General features: G+C 32.3%; 2 protein-coding genes across 5 annotated transcripts; both read left to right on the forward strand.

Annotated features, from left to right (window-relative positions):
* The first annotated feature begins 2,025 nt into the window (after positions 1 to 2,025).
* Positions 2,026 to 17,061, forward strand: LOC103495958 (probable sodium/metabolite cotransporter BASS4, chloroplastic). 4 transcript variants are annotated; one of them, XM_051091563.1, is made up of 17 exons: positions 2,026 to 2,415; positions 2,523 to 2,634; positions 2,731 to 2,838; positions 2,925 to 2,992; positions 3,703 to 3,781; positions 5,462 to 5,520; positions 5,605 to 5,673; positions 6,462 to 6,575; positions 7,224 to 7,245; positions 8,013 to 8,080; positions 8,586 to 8,671; positions 8,798 to 8,927; positions 9,298 to 9,399; positions 9,478 to 9,543; positions 10,206 to 10,265; positions 10,367 to 10,427; positions 11,687 to 11,706. In XM_051091563.1, exons 1-15 carry the CDS (start codon positions 2,227 to 2,229, stop codon positions 10,206 to 10,208), a joined length of 1,275 nt encoding a protein of 424 aa, XP_050947520.1. In that variant the 5' UTR covers positions 2,026 to 2,226; the 3' UTR covers positions 10,209 to 10,265; positions 10,367 to 10,427; positions 11,687 to 11,706. The 4 variants fall into 4 exon arrangements, with proteins under 4 accessions (XP_050947520.1, XP_050947519.1, XP_050947518.1 ...); XM_051091562.1 differs by lacking the exons at positions 10,206 to 10,265; positions 11,687 to 11,706 and adding an exon at positions 17,038 to 17,061; XM_051091561.1 differs by lacking the exon at positions 10,206 to 10,265 and having other exon boundaries at positions 11,687 to 11,773.
* On the forward strand, positions 10,379 to 19,459 carry LOC103495960 (uncharacterized). The gene is made up of 6 exons (XM_017046387.2): positions 10,379 to 10,427; positions 11,687 to 11,787; positions 17,038 to 17,300; positions 17,407 to 17,618; positions 17,866 to 18,127; positions 18,999 to 19,459. Exons 2-6 carry the CDS (start codon positions 11,769 to 11,771, stop codon positions 19,287 to 19,289), a joined length of 1,047 nt encoding a protein of 348 aa, XP_016901876.1. The 5' UTR covers positions 10,379 to 10,427; positions 11,687 to 11,768; the 3' UTR covers positions 19,290 to 19,459.
* The last annotated feature ends 627 nt before the right edge of the window (positions 19,460 to 20,086 follow it).

Below are 20,086 nucleotides of genomic sequence, written 5' to 3' on the forward strand. Positions count from 1 at the left end.
TGCTTAGAAAATGTGCTGGACGTAATTTCTCCATTCATCTCGATCAAGCACGATACCAAGATTGTGCATTGTACCAAATGACCAAAATACCCCTAAATGCTCAAACGTTAGATATTCTCACAAAACCCTAAACCCTAAATACTTTGTTCATTTTGGCCTAGAACTAAATGAGATTACTCCCAAAATCAAACAAATTTCTCTAATTTTTGCTTCCTCAAATTTGAAGAAGCCATCATCGAACTCAAATCGCTCAAGGTGAATTACTTTGAATGATTCCATAGTTTATGGTTAAATTTTTAGTTTTTTTATTTGAAATATAAGGCGAATGGAAAACTGTGTAGTTTTGGTTTTTTGATGTAGTTGGATGTTAAGTTAATATCGGCTCATTCTGACGTAGTTGGTGTTCTTATCTCCTTCCACGAATCTCGACAATTTCATGAATCTAGGCCTGTGCATATGAGGAATCTTGATCGAAATCTATGAAATTTCCCTAAGATTTATTGGTGGAGTCCCGAGATCTGATGCGTTTTACATGCATTTTGAGGGGTAATCTGGGGGACGATTTCAATTGAGATTAGATTGAGGTACATTGCAAAATGCATGTAAAACGCTTATCTCGTGGCATTCCGATGCAATGTTGTCTGAGTTCCTGATTAATGCTTAGTCATGTTTTCTTTAGGGACTTGTTATTCATAGGTTTCTTCTTATGCAAGGCCACTTTTCCAATCCATGTCTTGGACCATACCAACTTACCCCAGTTGTAGTTATGAAGTCCTCCTAGTTGTTAATCAGGCCCAACATCATCCAATCCATGTGTTGCCTCCTCTCCTTGCCCATCATTGGAAGCTTGATGAAGTAGAATATGAACATCTTGACCGCATCCTCATCACTCTCAAACTGAAGGGTTGGGTAATCCTTGTCCAACTCAAACCCATTCATGTTTGTCCTATCCCCCAAATATAACCTTCTTAATCGAACGACTTTGTCCTGTTTAAACTAAACCTCATGTCTGGGCCTACACCCCAACCACATTATTATGTTAAAATCCTCCCGCTTGAAGGAGACCTTCTCACCTAGTAACTTAAAACTAATTGTGTTATCTCGTCTCTCCTCGACCTCTCTCAAACAAAATGTAATGGCACAGAGGTCTATTGAACACCAACTTTACATCCTAGAAGTGTCCAAAGACGATTTTGTTAAACATATGAAGTTTTCTGGATGTCAACTTATTTTTTATACTTGACATGGTCTTCGATTGGGGCGAACAACATGTCAAGTTTGCAAGGAAGAAGTCCTTGGAGTTGATTTTGGTCACAAGAGGCATATGCAAAACATAAAACATAGATAACATAAAAAAGAAAGTATTATGTGTTAAAACTTGGGGGTAATCTCCAATCATGAGTGAAAACCACATGAAATGTCAATTGAACTCGGGCAACATTGCCCCCGGATGACACAAGATAGGAGTTTTACATGCATTCTGTGGTGTAATCTCAGTCTAATCTCGGGCAAAATCGTCCCAAAGATTACCCCGCAAAATGCATGTTAAATGTATCAGATCTTGGGACTCTTTCAACGAATCTCGGGCAATTTCATAGATCTCGATCGAGATTCTTCATCTAACGGACCCAAATTGATGAAATCGTCAAGATTCATCGAAAGAGACCACATGGATTGACTTAAAATAATGTTCTACATCTAACTACATTAGACCACCAACTATAAAATTTTCCATCCGCCTAAGATTTCAAACTAAAAATTGAAAACATAAACCGTAAACTAAACCCTAAACTATGAAATCGTTAAAAGTACTTCACCTTAAAAGATTTAAGAGGATAGATGAGTTCTTCAAGTTTCAAGGTTTAGGATTTAGGGTGTAGGGTTTCAAAAGTACCCCATCCAAAATGAGCACATGTTAAGTGTTTAGTATTTTGTGAGAATATGTGACGTTTGAGCTTCTAAGAATATTTTAGTCATTTGATAAATTCCTTCATTTTCAAATTGAGAAAATACTCAACCAATATTGATAGAGAAAATTGAGAAAATACTCAACCAATATTGATGATATTGATAGAGAAACAAAATTCCAGAATGGGTTAGTTCTCAAAATGTTCCCATTTTTTGACGTCCATGCGAATCACGCTTCGTTTGATAGTCGAATGGCAATCCAACGCCTAGAGTGCTCACTATCTCACTCTTCACTCCTTTCTCTTCCTTAACACTCCTATGGCTATGGCGTTCGTGGGAACCAAATCCCTCTTTCACGTTTCGTCTCATCGGAGCAATCCACCGGCCTTTTCTTTTCAAATTTCTCATTTCTCCTATAATGTCGCACTCTTGCGTTCCACTTCTCTCGCTTTGAATCGTAAACGCCAAAGTTACAGTCCCATCAGAGCCTGCGGATTGCCCGATAAGGTTGTGTTCTCTCCCTTTGATTCTTTGTCAATGTTGAAACTCATACATCCATTTCGTTTCTCTGCAAGTAATGCCTTTAATACGAGATTTTTATCACTGTGATTCAGAAAGACGATGGTGGAAGAATAAACGAACCTGCCAGTGTTTCGGGTTCGGAAAATAGGGTTAGTTGGCTCGAGACCTTATCGACTTTTGCAAATAATAATTTTCTTCCTCTAGGTAAGTTAAATACTTATTGTTTCTTGTTTCCATTCAATTGAAATTATATTTATTCTGTCAGCTTATCGTATGCTTGTTCCTCAATTCAATATGTAGCTCTTGTCACTGGTGTAGCAGTAGGAATTGCAAATCCAAGTCTTGGATGTCTTGCTGATAGGTATTATCTCTCAAAGTTTAGCACATTTGGGATATTTGTCATTTCAGGTTAGGAACTTAATAATAACTATTCACATGAAATGTATATATTTTTTTTATGTAATCTTTATTTTATACTACTTGTTATTACTCAGGGTTGACATTGCGTACATCAGAAATTAGTGCCTCAGTTGAAGCGTGGCCTGTTGCAGTTTATGGGCTTGTATGATTCTCACTTATAATCTTCCATTGTATTTTTTCCTCGTAAGTTCATTCTTTGAGTATATTCGCATTTTCATATTGTTTACAATTAAGTTTTTCCCCCTTCATACTTTTCTTTTTTTGTATGTTAAAGTCCATGCTTATACGACCTTTCTAATGTTGGCAGAGTGACTTTCCGCCCACTAAAATTCATTTTTGTCTGTTTCATCATTTCCCAATGGCATGTATTTGGAATGATAATGTGATTCGTGTTACTTGACTCATTATCAGTTTAGACTTTTAACTGTTCATCCTCCTTGGTTATCTAGTTTGAAGAGGTTTTCTACGGTTTTCTACAGTGCAGTTGGATGTTTAAGTTTTGTACACTGAATTTGGATGCTTGAGTTGCAGATACCTTTTGGGGGTAGGGTGTGATACACTGATAGTTGCTCTTTTAGTAATTACAATCCTCATGGTTGGCATAAATGAAGGGATCTAAGAGATTATTACAAGAAATAACTCGAAGTTGGATCTTGGTCTTTTTGACTGTTCCTTTCTATAGTAACAAGGATGTTTTCTTATCGCTCATTTCTTTTCCAAATAAATTGACCAGCTTTGTTCATGGGAAGATTTTATGGCATATTCAATGCATGGGTCATTTGCACTGCTGTATTAATTCCGGTATATTTGTTGAGCTTGTATTCACTCTCTCTTTCTATTGTTTTTTGTCAGGTTTCGATTCTTTTGCTTACTCCGTACTTTTCCAGGCTGATATTGCAAATTCATCTTCACCCTCAAGAATTTGTAACAGGTTTGTTTATGAAATTATTTTTAGCCGTTGAATGACAGGTTAGAAATTTTATCATGTCCCTTATCCCAAAAAAAAGGACCATTTAGCCATTCAGATATTCTTGGTCCATCTTCTGCTTGAAAATTGAAGTTGCTAGCTTCATGATGAAAGTGTCATACTTTTAATCTATCATTTGTTGTGTTTAGAGAAGAAAAAATTAGAACTATTATATGCAATTTTAAAATGAGGTATAATTTGATAATACTTGCATTAGCTGAAAATTCTAAATGGTTTTCTTTTAGAACATGAACATTATATTGGTATAATATTAATTTGGAATAGATAGTCATCGTTTTATCAAGAGTTTGGTCTAATAAAGGTTTGTGCCGTGGGATATGCATCCTAGTATTTACTACTCGGTGATCCAGTTAGCCTTAAGGCCCTCAACCAAATCAAGGGACCATTTGTGTGGATAACTGAAAAATCAGTTAGGGTATGTTTGGTACAAAATTTTGAAAACAATGCATTTGATGAAAACAGAGTTGCATTCTGTATTTTCAGATATGTATTTGGGTACAGATTCAGAAATTAGATTCTAATTTTAAAAAATGTTTAAATGTGTTCAACACTATATATTTATAAATCATAAAATTAATCGTACTTATAACTAAGGATTAGTTGACAATAAACCGTTATTAATTTATGTATGAACATAATTTATATTTAAAAAATTGGTTAAATTGCAAATTTAGTCCGGGAGAAAGTAAGAGTTTAGCCTTTGTAGTTTAACAAAATCTCATGTATAGTCCTTACGAACGGGACAATTTTCTATAATTTTATCAAACCGAAGGAACTAAATTCTAATTGTAAACCACATGGACTAAATTCTATCTTTTTAAAACCGTAGAGGTCAAATGTGTAATTTAACCTAAAATATTTATATAATTATTATATTGTAATATTATATGATTTATCATACATGCCATTCTATTTATAAATGTTTTTATATGTATTTAATATAACTCTGCATTTTAAAATGTAAAATTCAATTTATGGATACAATGAAAATGTAGAAATGTTGTTTTCAGAATTTGTACAGCTTGGATCACAGATTCCGTAAACAGTTTTTAGAAATAGAATCTGGGTTGTCTGTCAAAAAAACATATATGCTGAACTCAATGAATCTGATAACTTAAAACAAAATCTGGATTCTCTACCAAACAGACATTTACTTATTTAAAATATACTTATTTACATCAGTGTTCTGCGTTTTCCGGATGGGAAGAATGTATTCAATGAATTGTAATGAGTGTTTGGTGTACAGTGTCTTCTTAGGGTAGAGTGTGTTCACTTTAATCCTGTATCTAGCAGTAAAATGATCTCTACTATTGCTTCAAATTGATGCTATTGTCATAGGAAATGGTCATTGAGGGAAGAAGGCAGAAATTCTAATAACTTGAGGACTGCTAGAAGTTCAATATTTCTAATTTGGTGTGGAACTCTAAGAAGATATGCTGACTTCCCAAAAAGTTGCAAATACCTTACAATGCGTTTGAAAATATTTTTATAGACATGAAATTCAGTTTCATTAATATAGATCAATATGCTACTCCGGGATTTCTTTTATGGTTTACTCTTTTTTTTGAGTAAGGAACCAACTTTCCCTTCAGTCTAACCCATTGTTTCTCCACTGTTTAATAGGACTAGCAATATTTTCCTGCATGCCTACTACATTATCAAGTGGTGTGGCACTAACTCAGGTACAAAGTTGCTTCCCCCTCCCACAGAAAAAAAAAGAAGTTAAATATCTCTGTTTTTATTGCATTTTTGTTTTTCAATCTCAGCTTGCTGGTGGCAATTCTGCACTTGCTCTGGCAATGACAGTGATATCAAATATGTTAGGAATATTGGCTGTGAGTTTTGAAATATCCTTACCTTTCTTTTGTTCAAATATCTAAGAATGAAAAGAATCGTATAAACTGAAAAGAATCAATGTACTAGTTTTCTAAATCCTCTTTCAGAGCTATTTTTCATCAATCAGTTCCAAAATTGTAAATTGATTCTAAAGCATGGTCTTTTGTGGTTTTTAATAAACTACTATGGTTTATTTATTAAATAAAAAAGAAAAAAACTACCGTGGTTTCTTTTATATGATCAAGTATAATCTGCATGTAAAGTGGATGTACATGTACTATTCTAGTACCATAACCAACCACCGGATACCTACTACCGTGTATCTCAGTTTATGATAATTTTGCTTCCCGTGTCAGATACTTAATGGTGTTTAACATCATACTGTCTCTCTAATTCGAGATCTTTCATTACTTTCTTAAATATTGAGGATTGCTCCATACATGCTTCTGTACACAGTTAGGTTATATAGACCTTGTGGTATATGTTTGCAGAATTCACAAAAATCACCTTATGTGAAGAGATCATTAACCATATATTTGATTATCAGTGTCAGTGCAGTTTAAGGCAACTAGCTTTTCTTTCCGGCTACTTTCTCTTTTTTCTTTTTCATAAACCTACTTTCACGACATTTTTCCTCACACTTGAAAAGGGCATAGAAGCAGCCAGAGTTGACATGTATTTTCTAGTGTCCTTTATCTTTTATTCCTTGAGACAATGTGTTCTGTTTAATTGTTACGTTACTATCATCTAGATAAAGTTGACTTTCATTCCCTAAATTTTTCTGTAGATTCCATTTTCTATATCAAAATTTATAGCTGCTGGAGTTGGTATTGCCGTTCCAACAAAGGAGTTACTCAGAAGTCTTGTACTTATCCTGCTGATTCCTCTCATTTTTGGGAAGGTAAACTGATTTTTCTTTGAAGAGACCGTTCTAAGAAGTTTGTCCCAAAGCTTGCTCTACTTCCCTTCTTACAGTTCCTAGTTATAATTGTAAGTATGGATGGTTGGGACACATAGAGTAGCAGTTTGTGATGAAGTTGTTTAAAAACGAATATATAGTTATTTTGACTTGTTTCTTGTGACAAGGAACTTCTCATCTTAGGCCAATATAAAAGCACGAGGCTTTAATCTCCAATTACGCATACAAACAATCTATAGCTTTCTCAACTTGGTCTGTTCATGTAAATTATTTGCAACAATGTGATAGAACCTGGATGTATTCACAATGTAGACGACTCATCCACAATTTAGCTGTTTTGTAACCTGAAAGGGGCATTATATTATAACTTAAATAAATAAAGGAATAAAACCAACTCAGTTTTAAAGAGGGTGTTCCTATTTCTCCTTACCCTTTGCTTTTTTTATCTTTTATTCTTTTGCTAAAAGCTTTATTTTAGACCGTGATATTGCAGAAAGTTCTTTGGTATACCATGAGATAGGTCTTACGAGTAAATAGCTTTTGAAATATGATTATGTCACTTGTTTTTTCCCTTTGTTATTAAATGCTTTTATTATCTATTTATCCCATCCTTTTCTTTACCTTTGACAGATCTTGAGAGAGTCATTCAAAGGTGATTTCTTGTCAGTTTCATTCGCTTTCTTGAGTTCAAGTTTGCTTCTTTGCTATTGCATGAAGTGTTCGAACTTCTGTTAGGATTTTCCACCTGAAACTCAGTAAAATCCAACAAAGATAGAAACAGAGGCAGCACTCTGTGACAGTATATTGATATTCAAAGATAAGGTTCACAAACAAACCAAGAGTAATAACCAAACAAGCAAAAAAGCAACAAGACACTAAAACCCAGCACCTTCGATAAGGCTGGCAACTTCTCCCTCTAAAAGCTTCAACAACTTTTTACAAAATAAAACTTACCTACACCAATCCCAAAACATTCCTTTGATAACCCCCAACCCCATCATTAGTGGGAACCCCCAGTATCTTTCCCCTTCTCTCCAATTGCTGTCTAGTGAGCAATTCCTTTCATGCCCCTGCGCTTAACCTTAGGATGGTTGCCCATCATCGTTAATGTTTAACCTTGGATAATTTTTTAGAAGAAATCTCAAAGAACTTAACCACAGAATCTCCCTAATTTATTATTATTATTAGATAAATTATTGTAAATGACAAACAGCTGAAAATATTTACAAAATATATCGAAATTTCAAATTCTGTCAATGATGGTCTGGTCACTAATAGAATCTGAAAATTCGCTGTATTTTGTAAATATTTTTGTTCATTTTGCTATATTTGAAAACGTTCCTTATTATTATTAGTTTTATTGTTCTTAATTGTTTTCGAATGTGCAGTTATTGTTTTTCTTTGTAATCTTCATTTCAGGAGTGGCTGACTTTGTTGATGGAAATCGAAAGCTTTTTCCAAGGATTAGCGCAATTCTTCTCAGTCTTGTGAGACACGAATCATTATTATCATTATTATTGTTGGCATTGTTCACTTCATGGTTGCTCTGAGTATTGTTCTCTATAAAATTGTATTTGTCTATTTGTAAATTCAAGATGCTCTATAGTCAGTTTTTATTTTTTAAGTTTATCTGGAAAGTAAAACTAATTGCTAGGGCTTGTTTGGATTGCATAAAGAAAAAAATGTTTTTTAAAAGTCATTTTTATCTAAACTCTTTTGATAAAAATGCTAAAAAGTATGCTTTGAATGTGTTTCAAAAGCTATGTTGAGTGGTTGTCAAACACTTCAATTTTTTTCAAATGGCTTATTTTCAAAATGGAACACTTGAAAAGTTAAATCAAACCACATGCTCTAATGTTTGTTAGGTTCTACATGCTCCAATGGGTAGCCACGTTGTTACAAATAATTATTAGGCTCTACATGCTCCAATATTTAATTTAATGGAATTGTTAATTTTTGTTCTTCAACTAGACTATAACATTCTAAGATCAGGTGCCATGGATGCAAGTGAGCAGATCAAGGTCACTACTTCTTATGGTCAAGCCTGAAATATTTCTCGCAGCCATAGGAATGGGAACGTAAGCAACTAAAAAGCCTTCCTAGTTTCCTAATCTTTGCCCAATAAAGCATTGAGTTTACTGGTCAAGCACAATTTTCTTTCAGATTGATGCCGCTTAAAGTCTGATACACTGTTGTATTTTCAGATTCTTGCATATCGCCTTATTGGCCTTTAATGCTCTTGGTATACGAACTCTAGCAGCCTTTTCTGGTGGTAACAAGTCTGTTTTCTCAAAGAGAAGAAATGTTAGTGCTGTTTTGCTCGTGGCAAGTCAGGTACGTAAGCATAACTCATAAGCACATTTTGTAGTGCTTCTGCAAACTCATAAGATTGTTATAGCACTTGTAAGATTGTTATCACATATCTATGGGGTGAAAAGAAAAAGAAAGAAGAGTTCCCTTTCTTTTGTGTATGGCTGTGGCAGATCTCGTCATCTCGAGCATGGACACTTTAGTTTAAGTCATGTGTTCAACATGTTATGGACACTAATGTGATAAGTACAATAGACTTGTTATACTGTCATAGTTGAACAAAATGCTACGGGCACCTTTTGAATCACTTGTTAAGCAAAGTAAAAGAGAACACATATTAGACACTCTCAAGAGCATAACGTGGAGTCTCATATACGACGTATATTTTTTGCAGAAAACTCTGCCTGTGATGGTGGCAGTTGTGGAACAGCTTCGTGGCGCGCTTGGTGAATCTGGTTTGCTGGTTCTTCCATGTATTGCGGCACATATAATCCAGGTTTCTTAGATATTTCCCTTCGAGTGTCTAATTATTTCCTTTTCAGTTCAATTGACATGAAAGTATTCTTATTTGTAGATCATCATCGACTCCTTTCTTGTCAATTTCTGGTCTACTTCGGATGGTTCATCAAATAACGTGAAGGTAACCTGATTGATGAAGGACGTTTGTCAATATTGTTTACTTCACAACTCCTACCATTATCCTTGATGGAATACACAGTTGATTAATGACGCTGTACATGTAAGTTGTTATTGTACACATTTGCTACTACATTTTTTTATACATATACGCCATCATACCTGGAGATTTAAACCTCAAAACTTTCAATAAATCTCCACCCTTTTTGTTGAAGTTATATTGTCTCAATCAGTTGAATTATACACTTACTTTCTATTCAATAAAAAATAATAAGAATAAAAATAAAAATAACGTGGAGTGGAAAATCATGACGCTATGGTCATTTAGTTGGTAGAAAAATGATATTAATATCAAATGATGAGTCAGCATTGAGGTGGTAGAAATTTAGTATTCAAAAGTTGGCCTACCACACACACACAAGATTTTTATCTTTCGCAATCCTTTTTACCACTTTATTTCTTTTCCTAATAAGGTTGGGGCAAAAATAAGAAATCCGCGTATTTAGATTCAATATTATTCACTGTTAAGCTTAGTTTCTTTTACTTAAATTTACATAAATTTGCTTTAGAACTCGATGAAAGCTATCTTTTAGAAATAGAGATATTGACTATATTCTCTTTTAACTTCTATACGATGGGCTTCTTTTGCACTCAACCATCGTGCAGTGATGACTATTTTCCTCTTATCTATTGAATGAGTTAAATTATACAACATATACCGTGAGAGTAAGTCTTAGTTTTGTTTCTATATTTTATATTTTGTAATTTGAATTTGAGATGGTACTTATATTTATTGAAATGGAACTCGTGTTATTCACTCTCTTCAGGATGGTTGATACAACAAAATCTTTTCCTACAAAAAGCTAGATTGTCTAACTATATCTAAAGGTAGAGTTGCCATGCCTCTATTTAAATTTGTAGTTTACTTTGGAACAGTAGTGCCATATGTTTCATGTTATTATTTCTTGTTGCTTTCATGACTTGTCATTTGTTGTCAAGATCTGGTTTTTATATTGGTTTCAAAAGTAAGTGCAAAGTAAGTGGGTGAAGTTATAGAAATAGAACATTACTAATCATGGTTGAACTTGGTAGAGTTGGTGTAAACAACTCAATTTCTCTAATAAAGGACACATTTATTGTGTAATTTAATCTTTTCGTTTTCTATCTTTTCACGTTTATCAATAAACTCAATCTTATCGTCTATCTCTATTTTTATATTTATCAATAAACTCAATCTTACTTTTGTTTTTTAATTTACTTTTCATAATTATTGAGGAATTCAAGAACCCTATATTTCAAACACTAATTAGATAAGTGGTGAAATTCTTATATCTTTTTTTTTATTTCTCTTATTAACTGGGGGTGAGCATGATAGACTGAAAAATCGAGTCGACCAACTAAGTTGAAGTCGGTCGGTCAAAAAACGAGGGGTCGTTTTGAAAAGTTTCAAATCGAGAATTTTCAAAATGTATTTCTAAGTGTTAAACTGATTCGATTTGATAAAAACAAATCAACTAATTCTTACTCATCGATGTCAAGGTTGATTTGAACATTTATTAAATTATTCATGGTTGGTTTGGTGGTGGGTTTGTTAAAAAACCGACTTCAACTGACCAATCAACAAGTTGTAAGGTAAAAAAAAACTCAAATCCTTGCAATTAAAAAAAAAAAGTTTAAGATATGTTTTTAAATTTTGCAATTCAAAATTTGAAAAATGAATTTAAATTAATTATTTTGTTTGAAATGAAAAAGATTTAAAATAAGTTCATCTAAAATTTTTGGCTTGAGAAAAGTTAAGAATTCAACCACAATGGAAAACTAGAATTTGACAAGGTAATCGAATACTTTCCTTTTAAATCTTATAAAATTTCGAAATATTAGAGTATTTGAAATCACCTCTGATTGTAAAATCATTTCATTTACCAAACTAAATGAAATTGAAATACCTCCGAATCATGAGGTTTCAAACAGACCAAAAAGCCAAAAACTCACTAATCCAATAAAAATCAAGTTTTCGTCGTCTTTACCTAAACTTACCCGTTTCAATTAGTACATATATTCTTTTCAGAAAAACGAAACTCTAATTGGATAGTCTCATTTTTGTCTTTCACATAGCAATATATGACACAAGAGTTCTCCTTCTCTAGGATGGTACCGTGGAAACTGGGTTTGTGAAAGACGTCAACTTCAACTCAAGTGAAAAAAAAAAAGGGAGAAAATGTCAGCATTATGACAATGAAACGTCAATGTAAGTACAAAATATAATTTAAAACTATTAAGTTGGCTATCTAACTCAATTTGATATTTTCATTTGTCAATTAACGGTCAAACTCAGTAAATTATCATTTAAAATTATTTTTCAAACTTCAAGAGTCAAAGTGCCGATTTTGAAACTTTAAGGGTGTGTTTGGGGGAAGGAAAGAGTTATGGAGGAAAAGGATTATAATAATCCTAGGATTATGATAATCCTAGTGTTATGATAATATGTGTTTGAGGAATAGATTATTAATGGTAGTGTTGTGGTAATATGTGTTTGGGAGAGAAAATAAGAAAGGTAGTGTTATGATGGTATGTGTTTGGAGGAGGGATTATGATAGTAGTGTTATGGTAATATGTGTTTGGGAGAAGAGTTATGATTGTAGTAATTTAAAAAAACAATAATAAATTTTTGATTGGATTGTTTGGGTAGGGTAATGTAGAGTTGTAAAAAAGTAAAAATAGGATATGATAGGGTTATTTAGGGATTAGGATAACCCTAATCCCCCTTTATCATAATCCTTGGGCCAAACACGGTTTGGCCCAATTTCCTAATCCTTTTCCTCCTAAAACCCCACCCCAAACATACCCTAAGTGTATTTTGATGTTATTTCTTTATTTCTTTATTTCTATTAAGCTCATCAATGATTTCTCCCTTTATCAACACTTTGGAGGAAGACATTTTTTTAACATTAAGGTCATAAATGGCGTGTCTCTTATGATTTATTGGAGATGTGGGGAACATATCTGATACTACCTATGGAAAAATTTGTATACTACCTTTATTTATTTATTGCTTAGAAGAGAATCATTTAAGAATTGTGAGAAACTTATAACTATAATTGTAAAACCCACGTTCTAAAGAAAAGAGGTGAAGAAGGAAGTTGTAAAACTTACTAAATATAAGCATCGCGTTTTCTAAAGTAAAGGAAGCTAAGTATAAGGATGACGCATTTTGAGAAAGAAGGTTGCATTTTGGCTAGACAATGCGAAGAAGGGTAGTACGCAAAGTAAAGTTAGGTGATGTGCTTAGTTAAGATAACATGAGAAGGAAAATTTAGTAAGTAGTCTGAACTACACAAGGTAAAGTCAAGCATGGAAAGAGAGATGACTCGTTAATCAGGATTGTTCAACAAGATACAATTCTTAAATTAAGATTAGGTATGATTAGAGAAGATATTAAACTTATACGTGTAAGGCACTAAGTAGGAGCTAGCAAACTAAGATGACTCTAAGGATGACTATCTAATTTATGATTAATTTAAGGGTTCAAAGGAAGGAATAAGGAAATTTGAAGTGTTGAAGTTCTGCCAAAAAGACGGCAAGCAAGGAAAAGAAGAAGGGAATTAAGAAGAGGGTTGGAAGGAAACATTAGATTAGTGCGTGAGACTTCCAAAGAAAGAATGAAGAATTTTAAAGCTTTTCTTTTCAAGTCATGTTATGTTTTGTACAGTTAAATGCATGTATAAACTTGTTTATGTTTATGAGAAAAACATGACACATTTTATGTTGCTTGTAAGCAATTAGTTAGCACTATTTTGTCAACGTGTTTTATTTAGTTAAGGTAGAGTGTATTGCTCACTTTTTGTTTAAGATGTAGTCTTGCTAAATTTTGTTTCTTCTTTTGAAAAATAGTGGGAAATTGTCAAATATAGTCAATTTTTTAAGGGGTTGTGGGGTTTTAGGATTGATTAGAAGAAAATAGATTTTTAGAACAAAATATGAGTGAAGAACCCTATTTACCCTTGAATAAATTTCTTATTCTCTTTTGCACAACAAACTCTCTCTTCTTTCACTTGTTATCTTCTTCCTCTAACTCCTTTCTAACCTCTTTCAAACTCTCTTTCTCATGAAAAAATTGTTTATTTTAATTATTGAAAAACATTTTTGAAATAAATTTATATTAATTTTCTACTCTTACAACATTTTTATTTTAAGTTTTCATCAATTTTTTTACCCTTTCTGTTTTTAAAACTTGTCATAAATTTAAACAAATAATAAGTTAGATTATTTTTTACTTTTTATAGTTAGATAAGATATTTTTTTAACTATGTCACGTTAACTTATTTGGTTGAATTTGGATATGATTTGTTGTACAATTAAGCATTTATATATAAATTTTGCTTCATCTCTATGATTTAAATTTTAGAACAAAACATTTAGGTTTATGATTATTTTATTTTATTTGATCTATATATGTGAAATTAGATAGGTGTGTAATCGAACCTTATTTACTTACTTACTTATTTAATGATTTATTAAACTTATTCTTTCAAAGATTAAAATTTACTTTTTAAGAAAAAACACCAAAGAATTATGTATTAGAAATTATACTTACTATATTAAGATTAAAAATTTGAATATAAGTAGGAGTCTTAAAAAAAACCGGTAACTTGACCAACCTGAATTACTCAATCCAAACTGTTATAGTTTGGGTTGGGTTGAATCTTGTATTAGGTTGGATTGGGTTAGAAAATTGGATAAAGAAGAAATTAGAGTCATGTTGTGCAAGTAAAAAGTAAACCTTCTTTTGAATAGACATTGTATAATTGAAATTTGGATGTATAACATATATATTTGTCACCTTATACCTTGGATAATAATTTGTTCATCCTGCATATTGAAAAACAATATGAAAATTTGTCTAAATAAATTATGGAGAGATAAAAAGAAAAAAAAAAAAACTACCTGCCAACCTAACCCGAATTTTTTGAGTTGAGTTGGGTCGGGTACTCTTACATATTGAACTGATAGGTTCGTTTCTGGCCAATTCGGATGCTTTGGGTTGGTCCATAATTTTCCTCCAACTCAACTTATGTACACTTCTAAATCTAAGTTCAAATTCAATGAACTAAATTTCTTAAAAAAATCTCATCGAAATATAATTGATATATATCAATCTATTTTAATATTACTACCATAGTCTTCTCGAATTATAAATTTATCGTTGTTGTCAATGAAAGACAAGTGTTCTTTTTCTTGTGTAGATTTCGTCGTCAATATCTTTTAATTCTTGAATCTCACGTTAGAAAAATGAAAAGATTTCATAATGTTTACAAGATTGATGAGTTATTGCTTCTCTCGTTGTCAATTGATTTTGAGATAGAACTCATGTAATCTAATATCTAGTAGGTCATTAAATTTTCAATTCTGCATCTAAAAAATTCATGATATATTCAAAATTTAAAAATATTAATTGCTACCTAGGCATAAGTTTTATTTATTTATTTTTTTATTAATTGAATTGTTTTCAATTTTTTATTTAATAATACGTCAAATTTTAATCAATTATACGCATTACATATATATTAATGACCAAAATAGTCTAATTTGAACATTCTCATCCTATAATATGTTATATTAAAGAAAAGAAAATAGAAGTAAAACATTTATGGGCACACAGAATAGAAAGTTAAATAACTTATTGATGCATTATTTTAAATTTAGAGTCTAAGCTCTATTAAACAAATTTCAGCCATCATGCTCCATATTCAATCAAACGAAGTTTGGACACACTCATCCCAACATTTTTCCTAAATACTATTCTATTCTTTTAGTACAACAAATAATGACTAAGCTCACTTTAATCATTCAAATACTACAATAATTGTTTGATAACATTTTCCTCAATCAAATACATTGTTTTATATACATCGTACAGGAGAAGATGAAAGATACAAACAAGCAAACATAGGTTAGTGGACTATTTTTCAATATAGAAAAAATGAACCAACAAAAATATTTTCATTATTAAAATATTTAGATTTATTGTGATTTTATTATAAATAAATAATAATAATAATGGTGTAGATGCTCATACGTGTCTAGACACTTAATATCTAAATAAGATCACTTATTTCTTCCATGTGTCAAGTAACCATACACTTTTAATAGTGTAGATGCCTATGTAGAATAAAAGTAATTTGCCAAAAATTGATCCATCAATAATTTTTTGCTTTCTTCCTTTGTATTATTTTCATATTTAATCTTTCATTTTCTTTATTTTTTTTCTTGAATTTTCTAACTATATTATCGTTATCATTATTATTAGGAGAATTGCATCAGATGACAAAAAAATTTAGAAAAACCAGTTTATATCACCTTTTTTGGCATATCGTAAATATGACAAATAAGATAAGTAATTAATGATATCAGACGACTATCAGATGACTATCGAAGGGTAATCAACTTTTAAATTTGTTACTTTTGCAATTTAGAAAATGTGGTGATATATGCTCTATTATTATTAATCTTTTTGCTATTTTTGCAGATACCCCTTATTATTATATTTTTGCAACATATACTACGTTGACTTCCTCAATTTTAGAGAAGGTTTATATGTTTCTGTCATATTTATAAATATTTTTGAAAAATTTTATTATTTAAAATAATTTAGGTAAATTAATCAGTATGAAGTAATATTTTTGAGAAATTTTATTATTTAAAATAATTTAGGTAAATTAATCAGTATGAAGTGATGTTTTTGGCTATCTGCTTACGTGGAAGTTGTAAGGTTAGAGTGGTTGGGTTTGTTTTTGACTCTTTCTAAGTTGGAAGAAGACAGAAAAAGGAAATAATGTACAAATTTCTATGTTCAATTTCTTTAATTCTGCGCCTCTTGTTTGTTCATTTTTCGATTTCCTCATGGCCTTCTTCTTCGTCCTTGCCCTATGTCATGGCACACTTTGGTCGCTACCTACGTTTTTCCTTCTCACACTATATTTCAATTTTCCTAACTACCTTTTCCTTTTTTCAACATCACTTTCTTACTTAAAAGAAACTAGTTGCCAAACATTTTTGGTTTACTCATCACACAAGAAAGTAGCCCGAATCTGCCATTTCTTTCAAATCTGAACCTCTCAACACTCGGTTTTTTCTCCTTTTCTTGCTTTTCTATACCATTTTCTTCTCTTTTTCTCATTTTGGCATTTGGGAAGATTTCCGTTCTGGGTATTTTTCTGTAACGTAATTCTGCGGGAATATGGAAAATGTTATGTTACCTCTTATTTCTAGTTTTGTAATTTTCAACATTAATATGATAATCCTTCGATGATAAGGATGTTGATTACATTCTCAATCTCGCGGATTAAAATCCTATATGTATTTTAAGAAGTTTTTAATAGGTTCTAAACCTTAATCTTGTGTTTAATCTGTCTCTGTGTTGATTCTGTTAGTTAATGATGGAAAATTTGAACTGGAACTTAATAAGCTTGAGTTTGAAGATTCTTGTTCTTATTCTCAGGGATGTACCTAAGAATTATAGGGGTCATTTTGATTGGATTATCGGCATGGGCATTTTCAGCTATTCGTCCTCCACCTCCTAAAGTCTGTGGTTCTGTTGGGGGTCCGCCGATAACTGCACCGAGAATAAAACTTAGAGATGGAAGGCATTTGGCTTATAAGGAGCATGGTGTCCCAAGAACAGTTGCCAAGTACAAGATCATATACATCCATGGCTTTTCTAATAGCAGACATGATGCAGCAGTTGGAATTTTTCCTTCTCCAGTACTCAGCTTCTACTCAACGTGGATTTAGTATTTTTTTTCCCTCAATTTTGTTGCAACTCAAGTAAGATAGTTAATTTCCTTCTTCTTTGGTGATTTGCTTTCAGGGCTTCCTTGAGGAACTCGGAGTTTATGTTGTCTCTTTTGATAGACCTGGATATGGAGAAAGTGACCCACATCGAAAGCGAACGGTAAAGAGTTTAGCATTGGATGTTGAAGAACTTGGTGATCAACTGGGACTAGGTCCTAAGTTTTATGTAATTGGCTTGTCAATGGGTGGCCAAGCCGTCTGGGGTTGTCTTAAGTATATCCCACATAGGTATCCATCACTAAACTACACATTTTTGCTTATTGATTTGGTAAAATCTGAAGTTTTTCCATTCATACATTTATACTTATGACAAATGTGTGTAGGCGCTTGCAAATCAGGAACTCATTCAAGAGCATCACCATATATAGCTATTACTAATTATTTATAATGCTGTAGTCATCACTATAACTATGGGGTGGGATAATATTTTTTCCTGATCTCTGCTATAAAAGATTCAATTTTGAGATGGTTGCAGATTGGCAGGAGCATCTCTACTTTGTCCAGTTATCAACTATTGGTGGCCTAGTTTTCCTGCAAACTTATCCAAGGAAGGTTTTTCCAGCCAACTACCAGAGGATCAGTGGACACAACGTGTTGCTCATCATCTTCCATGGCTAACTTATTGGTGGAACACTCAGAAACTCTTTCCTGCCTTGAGCATTTTATCCGGTAGGCATGAGATCCTTTCCAGTCAAGATCTTGAAATCATTCGCTCTTCTCAAAGGCCAGTGGATCAGGTAATGAGTCTCTTTCTTCTTGTTGATTTCCCAATCCCTCTTTCACACCTCTTTAAAGAATTAGGAGGCACCACCTTTTATAATGTAACGAAAAATGATGCAAAAGAGAAGACAAGGAGTCCTCAAGAAAGCCTAAGTTTATTAAGAAAGTCTTGTAGTTGGCACTTCTCCTCATGTTCCCGGATGTCTGAAGTTTCTTTAACAGATTTTAAGAATCTTGCTCAACAGAGTTACAAACATCGAAAGAAAATGATAGACAAGAATGTAAGATAGAACAACATGCACTTAACTAGTTATCCATATATCCTCTCAAAGAGATCATAGGTTCGAATTCCCCAACCCCAGATGTTGAACTAAAAAGGTGTTAGGTGAAAGGATAGAATTTTGTCGTTAATGTTTCTACACCCAATTTTTGCTCCTTTATTACAAGAAACTTTTTTGTACCCGCAACTTTCTGAATCTTTATGCAAGTATTCTTTAGGACAAACGATAGTTTGGAGTATGTTAGAATTGACTTTCTTAGAGCTCTAAAATCACTTTCTTTGCGCTGTTGCTGTCGTAACTTGTAATTTGTTTCCAGGATAAGAACTAGCAGCCTTTTTGAACTCAACATTTTACACCCTTTCAATTAGCCAGTTTTGACTCTTGAAATTACTTCCTCATGTCATGACTTAATTTCCGCTCAATCAACAGAGACAAACAATCATTGAAATAGAATTATCTTCTGTAAGACTTAGATTTCATTGTGTATAATTATAATTTATGTTAGATCCGTAGATTTAGAAATTCTTCCTGAACAAATTGCATCACTTTGTCTTTTTTTTTTTTTTTTTTTTTTTTTTTTTTTTTTTTTTCTGTTTTGGTGGGTCAGGAATATGTGAAACAACAAGGAGAATTTGAATCCTTCCACCTTGACCTGATGGTCGGATTTGGGAAATGGGAATTCGATCCAATGCTTCTTGAAAACATATTTCTTAAGAATGAAGGATCTGTTCATCTATGGCACGGCGACGACGACAAACTCGTGCCTGTTAAGCTACAACGTTATATCGCTCAAAAACTTCCTTGGATTCATTACCATGAGTTACCTGGTGCAGGCCATTTGTTTGCATTCACAAGGAAAATGAGTGAAGAAATTCTGAGGTCTATGCTTTTGCAATGAAATGAAAAAGCAACTTTTAATTGTCGTGTCGTATTCGGTATTTTCTTTAAGCTACAGCTCTTTTGATACGTAAACTTTAGAATATGCTTTTATGCACTTTTTTCTCTATGGTATTTATGTTCGAATGTAGAAACAAAACAGGTTGATTTATATTATTATTATTATTATTATTTGTGAAAAGCCAATTCATTAAAAGAAACTAACCACCACCATGCTCCGCTCACATGAATTCAGAATAATACAAGGAGATCTAGACAAATCTTTAGAGTTATATCTTTGTACAAGTTGTTTTAATTTAAGTTCATAAATGGCCCGAAAGGTTATAGTATCTCAACTCAACTTGGGGATTTAGGATATTAGATTATGATTGTCGTTGAGTATTTGTTGTTAATGTTCGAAATTTCTTTCATAAATATCTATCTATTTAATAAAATACATTTTGATTGATTTGTTTGCTTATTCATTTTAGCCTTTTACTTTCAAGAATGAATTAGGAGCGTGTGATTAGGAATTGGTTATATGTTGTAGACCAAATTTCTCAATTATATTTTCATGTGAACTATCTAGAATAGATAGTTAATCAAATGTTAGAAGTAAGCAAATCTAATCTAGCATTTGTCACAACTTGTAATCTTTCATACTTAATACAAACTTGGACAAGATATCTATATAGGCAGTGACGGATCCAAAAGAAAAATTATATAGGGGTACTATATAATAAATGTTCACACGAAATTTTTGAAGAAATTTGATTCGTGGAGTTGAACTTATGTTGATGTTGTATTTGCGTTTATTTG

Source organism: Cucumis melo, chromosome 11 (assembly GCF_025177605.1).
Source record: "Cucumis melo cultivar AY chromosome 11, USDA_Cmelo_AY_1.0, whole genome shotgun sequence".
Lineage (NCBI taxonomy): Eukaryota > Viridiplantae > Streptophyta > Magnoliopsida > Cucurbitales > Cucurbitaceae > Cucumis > Cucumis melo.